The 13,970-nt window shown below is 43.4% G+C and overlaps 2 protein-coding genes and 1 non-coding gene across 3 annotated transcripts in view; all 3 read right to left on the reverse strand.

The window, feature by feature from the left end:
* Positions 1–12,238, reverse strand: part of BBOX1 (gamma-butyrobetaine hydroxylase 1) — a 36,702-nt gene extending 24,464 nt beyond the window's left edge. The window contains exons 1-2 of the mRNA XM_064715534.1: positions 12,152–12,238; positions 8,825–8,902 (exon numbers count right to left, since the gene is read on the reverse strand). The gene's annotated coding sequence lies outside the window, so the exon portion shown is untranslated. The remainder of the gene's footprint in view (positions 1–8,824; positions 8,903–12,151) is intronic.
* Positions 1,035–1,107, reverse strand: TRNAK-CUU (transfer RNA lysine (anticodon CUU)). The gene has a single exon. It is a non-coding gene; the product is annotated as a tRNA-Lys (tRNA).
* On the reverse strand, positions 3,892–6,371 carry FIBIN (fin bud initiation factor homolog). Its single transcript, XM_064715536.1, has one exon. It carries the CDS (start codon positions 6,084–6,086, stop codon positions 5,460–5,462), a length of 627 nt encoding a protein of 208 aa, XP_064571606.1. The 5' UTR covers positions 6,087–6,371; the 3' UTR covers positions 3,892–5,459.
* Positions 12,239–13,970: the final 1,732 nt, after the last annotated feature.

The raw sequence follows: 13,970 nt of genomic DNA on the forward strand, positions 1-13,970 counted from the left end.
AAAGAAAAAATCTAGTACCAATATAATATTTTAACATAAGAACATAATGGGGATTACTGCTGCTACAATCATTCTTTTAAAGCTTTCTGCTTAGAGGTAATTACCACATTTTCAATGATAAAAGGGCCTTTACTATTTAAAATAGGCTGCATGAAGATCCAGATCCAGGGCATCTTCATACCTCCCAAACAAATAAGTTTTATTAGATAAAAAGCAAAAGCAAGACATTTATAAGATTGCAAAGAGTATTGCAATATAGTTTTCATAGTTTTTAAAGAAAAAAAAAGAATTTAAAACTTTAAACTGTTGAATATCACTAAGCACTCAGTTCTTGCAGGCAGCTCTATAAAAAACATTTAATAATGTCCTGGGTTGACTATATGATGCTTTTATCCCCAATCGTCTCATTCTGTTTATGTTGAATAATAATAAGTTTTGTACCTTTAAGAGTGTTACAGAGAGTGAAGGAGGAGAGAGAAGAAGCGGCAGTTTGTTTTTCAGACACTGCACTCCACTCCTCCACATTCCTGCTCCTGACTGTGTTGTCTGCGGACAGACAGCGGGACAGAGAGCTCTTCTTTTGCTTTTTAGTTAGTGTTAGCTAGCTGAGGCAAAGAAGTTCCCTGGACTGTTTTTTCCCTTTTTCTTTGGACCTCTTGGAACTGCTCTGGACTGAACACCCAGGAGAGCACCGGCAGCTGCAGTTGTGGCCCACCAGGCCGGGCCTGGCCTGCGACAATTCCAGCACTGAGAGACTGATCAGAGACTGAGTGAGCTGCTGCTTGAACCCGGGGTTTTTCTCAGTTTGTCATCTCTTTTAGAGTGGCAAGGGGTCTCATTGTTTTGATACTGTTTTGGTCTTATTGTTTAATAAACAGGGGGTTTTTTTCCACCTTTCTCCTAGGAGGTATTTTTCTTTCCTCCCGGACCAGTTGGGGGGGGGAGGGGCCGATTGGATCTGCTTTTCCCACCGGAGCTCCTTTGGGGGATTCTTCCCCAAATTTGCTCTAAACTTGGACAAATACATGATTTGGCGCCCAACGTGGGGCTCGAACCCACGACCCTGAGATTAAGAGTCTCATGCTCTACCGACTGAGCTAGCCGGGCCAGCTCAAAAAATTCCCCAAAAAATGTCATGGTTTGAGCCTGGCACAGAGCCAGTGCCCCCATGAAAATGCCTCACCCTGGTGTCTGCTGTGAGATGTGACCAGGAATAAGCAAAACAGGCTCCAACTTAAACATAAATAACACTTTATTACCTAAAACTACAGGAAAAAAATAGGAAAGACTATAAGGAAAAGAAAAAAAAATTGAAAACCTTACAAAAACCACTTTTCCTCCTCCCCACTCCCTAACTTTCCCAATCCAATACATTCTCTCAAAACAACTGCTCAGCCTTGGCCCCACACGTTAGTATACTCAAACTGCAGTTCATGGAGAGGAAAAGGAGTCCTTCTTGTTCCATAGGCTTTTCTTGGAAACAGTGAAATCCCGGATGCTTCTTTGTCACTTTGGCACCGCCCGGAAAGTCCATTTGCCGCTTGTGACATGTTCCTTCCATGCTCAGTGCTCTCACCACCGAGACATGGCCAGAGCTGCTTTTAGGGTGGTCTTTCAAGGATGCCTTGTCTCACTCCAAAAAGGCACAGTCTCTGCTTTTGGAACAACTGTCCCCCCCATATATTTCCAACCCCCTGGGGCCGGGGGGTCCTCACAAATGAACCCTCCTGGTTTTGAGGCACTGCCTCCCCCTAAATGCAGTCTGTGTCACAGGAACAACTGAGTCCATGGCTACAAGAAAACGTCCAGCCCAAAGGCCACTCCAAATCATCTCTCCCCATCCAATCATCTCCACAAACTCCGGGCCAAGGTCCTTATCTCATATCATCTCTCATCTCCCTTCTTATTCAGCTTCGAGGAGGATTAGCATTTTCGCAAGGCCCCAATCATGCAGGAAAGGGTTAAAAGTTTTCAGTCTCTGTCTGTCCTGGGAGGAGATGATACTCCCACACGTGCTGCTGCTGCGGCCGGCCGGGCTCTCTCTCCCTCCCCCTTCTCCTCCTGGCTGGCTGCCATCACATTCGGTGCCGCCGGCTCTCTCTCTCCGGGGGGGGGGGAGGGAAAGGGGCTGGCTGCCCGATATCTCGATGTCTCTTGGGGCTCCGCCACCCTTCCATCCTCGAAGCCCCCCCGAAGCCCCCTCAAGCCCATCTCTGTCCAGGCCCCGGGCCTACCATGTGGCTGGCCCCTCCCCCGCCCAGCAGCAGCGGGCCGGGCGAGGGAGAGAGGTCTGAACTCCTCGGCCGCGATGTCCAAAAAGAGGAAATGCCAGGGCAGTGCCCTGCTTTTAACCCCTGTGTATTCTCGGAGGTGTGTCCAAACCCCACTGGCTACACCAGGTGTCAGTATGAAACTCAAAACCTTCATTGGTTTGACCACAGCTTCCCAGAATTCCCAACTTCTTCCTGGTCAAACCATGACAAATATATCAGCTCTGACTCAAAAAATGATATATTTAATGTACACATTTGCTTTGGTCAGCCAAAATTATGTAAATCAAGCTCTAGTAGATTTAAATTTCCTAAAAGATTTTTGTATTGGCTTCTTCAAATCCACATAAAATTGACCATTTCTATTAAACTTATACATAAACCAGACTCAGATATCTTCATTTTCTCCTAGAAAGGACCATTTAAAGCCTTCTGAAATCAATGCTACTTAAATAAAATCAGAATTCTGCCATATTTAAAATAGAAAAATGTTTATGTTTTACTGAAACATAAAAGAATGTCAACTATTCATATATGATATGAAACATTAGTGTGGACTATAAAGTACCACAGTCTTGTTTCATTAGATGACAATTTACAGGGCATTGGGTGGAATGAGTTATTCTGTAAATACCCACACATCTCCTGCTTTGCAAAGTAAGCATTCTGCAAACATTTACTCTTTTGGTATGCTGCACACATTGGAATAGTTTCAGCTTGACCAAACATTTGCTACTGCAAACAGAACAGTCAAGCTGCTTAAAGAATATTCAAGAAGCAGTTTTATGCTACTACTGCTTTTTATTAGGATTTGAATACTGCTCTCATATGCCTAAAAAATAGCACTCTCATGCCATTTTTGTTTATTTACTGATGTTGTAACAAACAGTTTGATGTTATAACAAACGCTGATGTTTATTTACTTCATGTTATAACAAATGACTCAAAGTGGGTAAAACACAGACTTAAACTTCCTTTAAGAAGCCTCTGGGCACAAATGGAACTGCATGACATCTTTGGGGGAGACTGACCTCAGCACTTCTGGAGCTTGGTCCAGCCCAGAAATGCTCTTATGTTTTGCTAAGAGAGTGAGCACACAAGACTCAGTGACTTGGCTCACTCTTCTGTTGTGCCATCCATCTCTAGTGGCAAGGAAACTATCACCGATAAATTAATTTTTAAGAGCTAGAACTTGTCATATAGTTTCTAACTTGAGAACAGAAAAATAACATTGAGTGGTTCCACCAGAGTCAAAGAGTCAACCAATAAAATGGTTTTTTGGTTTTTTTTCCCAGCAAATCTTTAAAGCTCCTGAGGACTTAAAAATGCAAAATGACATGTAAAAAGTATCTTGCCAGTAGGCTACATTTCACTGCCTTCAGCAAAATGAGCTGTCTGGTTCTGTAAGCACCTACCTTCATGAGACGTTCCTGGTGCCTTCAGCACTCTAGTCCAAGCTGACTTATGTTGAGCCATTGCAATGCTGAGTAACTTACCCACTGAATGGCTTGCAGACTGAAGTATAACTAAATGGGAGCAGGGTTAACAGGAACAGACCTCAGAACTACATCAGCTTCTCTTCCATGGGTGCTTAAAAACTCAAAGAAGTCTGGCCCACAAGGCCTTTTGTATTGTTGCTTTTAATGAAACTTGATTACTTCATGGGTTTACATTTTTATTTGTTTTTACTAAAAAGCAAGTTATTTCACTTGGCAAGGGCTACAAACTTCCAATGTTTTGCTGAAAAGACACATCCAACAGAATGTTTTAAAATCAAGAGTCTCGGAAACTAATAACAAAAATGTACTATAACATTGTTTTCAAATATTTACATAAACTCTTTTCATCCCAACAGGTATTCTGCCTGCAGTATCTGTAACCTAATAGCCACATTACCCAAAATTGTCAGTTAAACAGCAACGAGTCTAAAAACCCCACTCTCCTTCCTAGGACACTTTTGCTATTGTCTAGGACCACGAAGTTATATTAATAACTTAGCTAGCAAAAGTAAAAAGGCACCAACAAGAAAAGTCAATGTATTTGCACAGACAAAACCTTTTAGTCAGGTTTAGAAACATGCTCCTGCTCTCAAATCTGGGATCCAAAACTCTAACCAGTGCTAGGGCTCATTCTTTTTGCTATAAAAATACCAGCATTCTCAGGATCTGACATAAGCCTTTTTGGCTGCTTCTCAGGGTTATGATAGCTTAGAGTCACAGATAAGCAAGCCTGGAAGTACCAATCCTGCCAGAATAGTTCCCATCTTTCCAAACACAAATGAAAATCACAGCTTTACGTAGTGGAACAACATTTAAGGAGCATATAATACATAGCATTAGAAAAGAACTTAACAGAGGGCCAGAGGTGTCACCCTGAAGGACTAACAACAAAAGCGGTATAAGAATTTGCTACACAGGAGTCTGGAAGGAGCTGGCCAGCACCTCACTTCAACTACACTTAGGGCAGGTGAGCCACAGGAGGGCAGGTGATACAAAAAACAAAAAACAGGGAATCAGACATGAGAGAGCTTACTTCACTTTGCAACCAAAGGTGAATGATGTAACAGAAGGTAGCTTTTTTGAATATGGGATATTAACTTAAACATACCTCGGATATTAACTTAAACATACCTCGAACCTCCTGGTTTATACAATTGTGCTATTTGTTTGAAAGGTAAAATAAATAAGGGGTTTTTTTCCATGAAGAAGAATGTATTTTCGGTTACTATCCCTGGAAGCGTTCAAAAACGACCAAATGCGGCACTTGTGGTTTAGTAGGCGTGGTGGTATTCAAAGGTTGGACTTGATGAACTCGGAGGTCTTTTCCGAGCTCCATAATTCTAGGGTTTGTCCAAGGAGGTGCTCCTTCCAGGCGGGTGCCAGGGCCGTGCATTGCGGGGGACGGGCGGTCGGGACGGCGGTGACCCCAGCAACCGGGAGGCTCAGGCGCGGAGACAGTCGTTCTTGAGGCGGCCGAGGGGAGCTCAGACGCGGAGACAGTCGTTCTTGAGGCGGCCGAGGGGAGCTCAGGCGCGGAGACAGTCGTTCTTGTGGCGGCTGAGCGGGCTCAGACGCGGAGACAGTCGTTCTTGAGGCGGCCGAGCGGGCTCAGGCGCGGAGACAGTCGTTCTTGAGGCGGCTGAGCGGGCTCAGACGCGGAGACAGTCGTTCTTGAGGCGGCTGAGCGGGCTCAGACGCGGAGATAGTCGTTCTTGAGGCGGCTGAGGCGGGCGCCGTGGCTGCGCACCGTCAGCGCCAGCAGGTCGTACTTGTCGCGCAGCCCGCTGGAAACGTGGCGGGTCTCGCGGAGCAGGGCGCGGGCGTGCAGCAGCAGCCCCAGGAAGCTGTCGCCCAGGCGGGACTCCTCCCGGCCGCCCTGCTCCTGGCCCTGCCGGAATTTGCCCTCCAGCTCGCTCAGCGAGCGGTCCGAGCTGGAGTAGGCGTCGCTGATCTGGGCGGACTCGCGGCGCAGGTAGGCGCCGTAGCTCTCCTCCCCGTCCAGGTCGTAGGAGATGCTCCTGCCGATGCCCTCCAGCACCCGGCCCGCGTCCTCCACCTGCCGGCCCAGCACCGTCAGCTCCTCGCGCAGGGTGAGCCCGCCGCCCGGCGCCGCCGCCGCGCCGCACCGCCGCTGCTCGCTCACCCGGAACAGCAGCTGGCACCGCTCGGGGTCGTCGTTCTCTTCGTAGTCCCCATCAGGGACGAAGTAGTGGTGCAGGCTCCCGTTGGACATCTCGGGGTACAGTGGCCCCTCGAAGTACCCGCGGCAGAGGCTGCAGAGCCCCAGCAGCCACGCCAAGCGCACAGGGAGCGGCATGCTACGGCCGGCGCGCAGCCTAGGGCCGCCCGTGCCGCATGGGGCTCCCCGCCCCGCCGCTGCCGGCCTCGCCTGGGCTGCAATGCGGGCCGAGCACGGCAGCGCGGCCGGAGGGCTGGCGGCGCTCTGGGGCCGGCCTCACCGCGCCGCCTTAAGAGCCGCGGCCCCGCCGAGGGGGAAGCGGCCCCGCGCCGAGCCCGACAGGGCCGGGCCGCCCCCGCCCTGGGCAGCGGCCGCAGGGCCCGCGAGCACCGCCCCCGGGGCTGCCGCACGGGCAGGGAGGGAGCGAGACACGTACACTGCTCTGCTCTCAATGGAAAACTCCGTAAACCTGACCTCCACTCCTCTTCCCGTTAGAAACGACGGCTTTGCTGACAGCCTGATCTGTGCAGCGCCTCAAATGCACGACTTGCGACAGAAGAACTTCGCTAAGTTGCTCAGGCACATAGTTGGTCATTGATAAAAAACTTGGATGGGAAAAAGATGCAGGATCAAGTAGAAACTGTAAAACAATAAAGCTTGATAGGGTAAGATGGGGAAATGAAACACAAATATGCTCTTAAACAAGATGTCTGATGTGTTCAAGTAAAACCCCATTACAGTGCATCTTATGGTGCTGACTTTGTAAGAAGTGTTTGTTTTCATTAAACAGTATTTTGGGTGAATCTAGTAGCAGAATTGTGGCACAGCTGAACTGTGCACATGACTTTTAGAAATCTGTCTTTACCATTTTTGAGTTGTTAAATCAAGGTGGGATCACGAAAAGAAAGGGTCTGTAAAGTTACAACTCCTTTCATATCATTTTTCCTCTTTCATGGAAAAAAATCACCACCTAGCAAAGTTTATACCAAATCCTGCAGTCTGGATTGGGAGAGATTTACATGCAACAATATTTATGTTGCCTCTGTAAAGTAAGTACTTTAACAGTCATCTTGACACTTTCTGTATGTTGTAAATAATTATGGTGCTTACAGTTAATTTAGTTGGGAAAATAAGCCAGACCAGCTTTTTTTCACTATTATTCTGGGCATTGTAGATTAAAGGCTTATGGGGCTCAGGGGCCTTTGTGTCTACAATTTCTTATGCTGCCATTCATTTTAGACACCTATAATTCAAACGCTGTCTTGATCCCCTTCCCTCACATCAGCTTCTTCTGTAACCACAAGCTATCCTGTCTCTGGGCACATGTGAAGCAAATAACAGCTGTAGAGACCAGCTCCTCATCTTAATTTCAAGCGTACTGAGCTCCACAAGCTGCTCCCTTCTTTGCTGACTGTTCCTTGAGAGAAGGCACCTATTCCCATGTGTCTGGTAGGTTCTTGGGAGCTCAGAGATAAACTTAACTACAAGGCCAGGCCCTTTAATGTAAGACACAAAGTTACTGAGAGCAAGCTTTCACCTCTGTGTGGCCTTTAATAAATACTCCATGGTAACCTGTGATATCAGTGTGCCTGGGTATTGACTTCAGAGCCTACTGCAGCACTTCACATAAGCTCAGATGGTCATAAGATTTACACCAAGAGACAAAAGCAAAAAATAAACCAACCAGTCAGACAACCAACAAAAAACTAACCAGAGACAGCAAGAGCAATAACTGATGAAGCCTTCATCTACTTAATTGATTTAAGGTAGTCTCTGCAAGTTCTGGAGTCCTTTGAAATCACAAGCACCTCAAGATGAGAAATATTTTCAGTGTCTAGGCAGCTGGTGCGAAGCCCAGCTAGACAAGCTATTGTAACAGAAGCACTCCACTCATTTAAAACATTTTAAATTTGTAATTAAGTTCACAAAACACTCACATAAATAGGTTGGATTAGACTAAGTCCTTCAGCTTTCTATAAAATGTTTAAAGCTTATTCAACTGAGGCTGTTTGGTATTTGTCCTTGGTCTGTGTTAGCCAACAGGGGCTCCTTGAAACAATTTCTATTCCCAGGGTGCTCTTGTTTCACCTAATGTTTTGTTTGCATTCCTGTTCTTTGCCGATCATGGTACATAGTCTTCATCCATTTCCACCCAGGCTGGTATAACTGACAGCCAGCTGGTTTGGCTCATACTTGGGTTCTAGTGGACTTCCATTTTGATGTCTCCTCATGGAAGTACTGGACTGTAAATCACCCAGTTATGGCTTTGTCAGCATGGTTATGCTTTCAGCAATGCCACAGAGAGTAAAAAACCCCTAGCTTTAGTGACTATGTCGTCTCTTTGTACATTTAGAGACTGAGTATATGCTGTTCCCTGCTACAGCTGCTGCCTGCCACTGCTGTTTTCAATCGGGCTCACATTATCCAGGTTTAATTTAAATTTTATAACCAAATAGTCTCACCCCAATGGAAAGCAGACTTGGAATGTCTATTTTTTAAGGAAGTCTGCAATTCAAGATCTGCAGTCTTAGTTACTCAGTGGGCATAGGTTTGGAAAAACTGGAACTTGATGAAAGATGCAAAACAGCCTGATATAAGGCAATACCTATTTTGGGTCAGGATTACAAAGGAACAGAATACTAAGTTTTAACATCATCAAATGTTGGAAAAGATGAAGACTCACACTGACAGAACAAGACTGTGAATGAGTAGCCACCATCCGTTCCAAAATCACACCTAAAGGACAAAAGTCTCAAGACTGCAATGATATAATCTAATATGAATACCCTTAAGCTGTCCACGAAACCATGAAATGGTACAAATGAAAATCAGGTTGTTTTTTTTTCTGAAAGACATGTACTGAAAGTAACAATTACCTTTCTCTATGAAGACTTGAGATGAAGGGTCTGAAATCTTAATCACAGTTAACAGCAGCAGGCACACCACAGCAAAGGCTGAAGGAAAAACAAAAAAAATCAGTCGGTGTAGAACTTTGTAAAGTAATTTCTGGCAATAGCTGGAAGTTTAGAGGACAATAAAACTGAAGGAAGACAGAAGGAAATTGATCAGAAATACCAGAAACCTGGGATGCAGAGAACCAGGGAAATGAGCAAGCACTTTCCTGTTGGATGTTGCATTTTCTGCTAGGAGTCCATAGGGATTGCTGCATGACATCAGATATATGGGGAGCTTTTGGGATGCATCCAAGAAACAGATCTTCCTTGTGGCACGCTCCCATGAAGGCCCCCATTTAAATCCCGGCATTGTCAAAAGACTGCTTGATTTCAGTATTTTATCCTCCATGCCTGCTCAAGCATTTAAAAGTTCCTTCTGTATAAATGAGGAAAAAGTACAGGAAGCAAAAAATAAAGCAGCATACTGGTAGTGTTGTCTTACAAATACTTGGCATTATATACTCTGCTGTGGTAAAGCTACTGTTTTTCCACTGAACAACACTTTAAACAAAGTTTAGAATAACATAAAGAACTGCAGAATTTACTCTGCATAACCTGCTTATGCAGCACCAAAATCAGCCTCCAGCCCAGAAATTGCCTATAAAGTGATGGCAAATGCACAGCTCAGCACTGGATTTCAGGTGATTTCAGTTGTATACAATTTCTTCTGCAAGCTATGCTTCATCTTTGGTTTTTGGCTCACATGTAGTTGCTATTTCTGTTGCAGATCATGGTAAACTTTGCAACATCAGAATATTTCAGCTGTAAATGGCTGTTTATTCAGAGAACAGAAATATGTTATATGGTCCTAAAGGCCCCACAGGCTTCAGAGTATAAATGTTTTCTGACAACTGGCTTCTGTTTTCCTGCTATGAACAGTACTATGCCTTTACATAAAGAAACCTTGTTTTAAAACAGGACTAAAAAGTATGTGTATGTAATTTCTAATTGGAGGGTGCAGTGCTAAATGCTCAAATGGCATCAAGTGAGGGGGAGGTGTGAAATAGTCCATGAAGGAGTAATGCCAGGAGTTTTTGTAGGAAAATTGCCATAAGAACATACCAGGAATTCTATAAAGTGAAAAAAAGGTTTGGGAAATGAAGCTTTTATAAGGCATTTAGTATTCATTCAGTATAACTTTGCAATACAGCAGAAATTCAGAATCAGTATGCTGAAGCACAAACCATACTGAGTATTCCAGGACCAGAAGAATGTCTGAAGTTTCACTGAAATTTGAATTTGAAAACATTTTGAATTTCTCAAAAAGGCATATTTAATTCAGAATTGGAACAGCTGACCAACAGATAACTCAAAAACAAATTTCTAGAGAAAACAACTTTAATGTTAGCTTATTTAAGCTACCTGATCATGATAACCCTTTTCTCCTTCACAAGCGTCAGGCTGAAACCACATCTATATCTGGGCACAGAATCCTTTGAGTCCATTAGCACTGGCCTGTCTTGGATAAACATTACAGAAAACCAAATTAAAAAAACACAAGTAGCTATAGACAGATTGGGTATGAGGCTGAATGTGAATACAACTAATGGAAAAGGTCTGTCAGGCTGTTTGTCTCAGAAGAGTTTGCAATTAATATTGAACCTACTTCAGTTTTAGCCAACACCAAAATGACCTTGGCCTCGGCAAAAAAATATGGAAAAAGATTTTACCACAGCCCTTCTCTGTAGTGGGTGCTAGTTTACTTTATGGAAATATCATTTCCTTAATGCAGAAAACTGAGGCTATGCTCAGTTTGCTTTTATAAAGTGAAGCGATGCATCTGGATGCTTCCTAAGAAGGGAAAAGGTTAAACGAGAGTTGAAGCAGGATAAACATGTACTGGTATTTTAGTAGTGGAGTTTCTGCCTGTTGATGAAAAATCCTGAACCCCAAGAGGGATATTGCTAGCATCTCTTCGGCAAGGTTCCTGAAGTGGAAATAATAACACTTCCTCACTGGAAATGAAAACACTTAAAAAACATCATTGCTGGCCAGCACATGGAGAAATTTTCCAATTACTGTAAATGTGGTTTGTTACAGAGACAGCATATCATGCTTTTAACATGATGGTTTGATTTTCAATCCTTTCTGTGTTATTTTTAATGTTCTCTGTAAGCATGAAAACACATACTTTGCAGTTGTTACAGAAACATAGTTCACTAATTATTCATAAAAGATACTTTCTCCTTCCATCTAACCTGTTAGGAGTAAAATAAGATTTTAAAACCCCTAAAGTTTCTTTTTCCTTCTCTCCCTGTCTCACAAAGTAGGGAAAGCTTACAATCTGACATGTCCTTCTCAGGCAAAGGTAGTAAAGAATTTAAATAAAAGCCTTGGAAGAAATTTAGAAGAGTCTGGTGAGGAAATGCTGATGTCATCTCCAATGGGATTAATCCATTTATACAGTTTCTCAGGTTTTGTAGATCTGTGATCTAATGTATTGATTTGAGGCAAGATCTTGAGGACATAAATTTTCTGAAAGCTGGATTTCACCAGGTCTGTTTTTCAGGTCAAATCCCCAACAATTTAAACACACTAAAGAATTTCCAGTTTTACCACCCTTGCAAGGATAGTATTTTCTGATTTATACGTAATCTTATATATTAAGATCATGCATGAATTTCTGAATAAAAGCTAGATCCTGACATGTTTATACTGGTTATTCATCAAATTTCCTCTCCTCACTAATCTTTTAAAGTCTTCACTCATGAATTTAAAGGGGGAGCCTACCTGTTTAGGATAACCAAATGCATGTAGTTTTATTAAACATGTCTCCACAGAGGATTAGCTTTCCTGTCTGAGGTAAAACTCAAATATATGTAATAGTATCTCTCTGTGCAGATAAAAGTAAGATGAGATGGAAAATGTAAAAAAAATACATATGATTTAACTAGTTTAATCTCCTCTCAGCCATATCTTTCCAATTGTAGCATAAAAAGAATAACCCCTACCCCATGCTTCTATAGTAAAATTCACTGGTATTCACAGATCTATTTTTTAGGAGTTGAAAAATGTCCTTTTTGTATCCTAACACATTCACTCAGATTTTTATTTAGTTGTTTTTAGCAGGGTATTAAACTTAAAACTAGTCAGACATTGTATGTGAGCAGCATAAACCCAGACATATGGTTTCAATTCAAATATACCAAAATCTCTGTGTTAAAAAAAAAAACCACAAAAAACAACATTCCCTTTAACAAACATTTTTATAAAATTCTACTAGAAAAAGTAGGTGAAGGAATTACTTACAGTCAGCTGTATATTTATTTTTGTGCAGCCATGGTTGACTATTCCACAGGTTTTTAATGACTCAGTGCACACAGAGCACTCATTCAGCAGCCTGAACAGTGTGTTATTCTCCCATGCTTGAGGCTGGAGCAGAATGTCAATATGGAATTTCTACCTCCTACTACAATTTATGACTTTTATTTGGAATGGCATGGCTTAGGAATTGGCATTCAAGGTTATTTCCTCATGGCTTTGCAGATCCTTCAATAGATGCTGGTGAAATTTGCCTCTGCAGCTTGACCTGGAGCCCCAGCATGGTTGTTTGCCCTGACTCTGAACCACAGTGTATGGGATGCTTCTCAGAGCTGCAGGAATATGACCTGCCTGCTTCCACGTTTATGGTCAAAAAGCAAAGACCTATGGCCGGCTTTAAAGTCTGGGGTCTAGTTTAGGCTTAGGAAATATTACAGCTCCTCCAGCTTGGTTGCCTTGGATGAGAAAGCCCCACTGGGTGTCACTCACAGCCTCTGAACGTAATGTTTGGGCTCAAATATCAGTTTGTTCAGGTTTTTTGATCCCACTGTTGTTCATGTTCCCAGAGATTGTGCCAGCTGTGCAAGCTTTTTGTGTCTTTTCTGGGTGCTGAAAAGTCTGAGGCAGCAGTGCTGTAGTACCTTGACAAATTTGGAAGGGTTTCCCACAAGATTAGATAGGTGATGCCTGAGTGTCAATATGCAAAAGGATCTCCCAAACCCACAGAAGCACACAGAAAAGTAGATTCCCTTTAGTAACAGAATGCTTCAGTTTCACAGTAAGCAGCTTTGGAGCCATTTAAACAATTCCCTATTCAGAGCCCTAAGAAGGTTCAGCAAAATCAAAGCGATGCTGTGACAACTGTTTGAAATTAAAATTAAGAGGGTATATTCAAAAAGAAGAAGTATCTGGAAGGCAAGACAGGACAGCCCACCCTCTCCACTGGAGTAGCCCGGAGTAAACCTCTGTGGTTAAATGCTGTCTATCACACTGTAGTTTGGGTTGGAGGGGACCTTTAAAGGTCATTTAGCCCAGCCTGCCTGCATGGAATAGTGACCCACATTGCAGCAGTTTGTGGAGAACTGTTGCCTGTGGCATGGACTCACACTGGAGAAGTTTGTGGATGACTCTTTTCTGTGGGAGACAACATCATAGAGCATTTTCTACCGTCCACAGGTCAGCGCAGAGGTAAAGTGCTGGCCATTTCCTTTCTTCAGTAATGTCCAAAACCAGCTGTACCTTCAGATCTGCAACCTGGCTTGATCCACCTTGTCCCTTGAAAGCTTCTGGCACTCACTGTGTAGGTCTCCATATAGAAGTTTTCTATTTCTAATGTGTTCCTACAGTATGTCAGCAACGACCAGTGAAGAGAGTGCATCGCTATTTGGATTCTGGCAGCTGATTAGATGGTGGGGCATGCCCAGCACATGTCACCTTCTCTTCTTCCTCTGATGACAAAAGTCCGAAGTTTTCACCTTCAGGCCACTTTGTGATGAATTCCAAGATTCCTGGGCAATTGGGGTTTCCAATTCAAACTGGCTGTGTGATCACCACGACTCACTCCACGTAGCATCAGTGGCATGATGTGAGGAAGGGACTTTCTTGGATTTTTTCCAGTACACTTGGGTTTGATTATTTTGTTTTGTTTGTTTGCTTTGAGGTTTTTTTCTTCAGGAAACTACTACTTACTCTATCTTGTTTGAGCTTTAGTTTAAACTATTGTATTTCCTCAAATGATTCTTTCTTACATTTCTTACATCCAATCAATGTTTTGAATTACTGTACCACAGCTTCAGGCTCATGTGAC

The sequence above is a fragment of the Zonotrichia leucophrys genome, chromosome 5, assembly GCF_028769735.1.
Source record: "Zonotrichia leucophrys gambelii isolate GWCS_2022_RI chromosome 5, RI_Zleu_2.0, whole genome shotgun sequence".
Lineage (NCBI taxonomy): Eukaryota > Metazoa > Chordata > Aves > Passeriformes > Passerellidae > Zonotrichia > Zonotrichia leucophrys.

Excerpts from the sequence above, each read along its gene's own strand:
- FIBIN (XM_064715536.1), bottom strand. The coding sequence starts at position 6,086 with ATGCCGCTCCCTGTGCGCTTGGCGTGGCTGCTGGGGCTCTGCAGCCTC.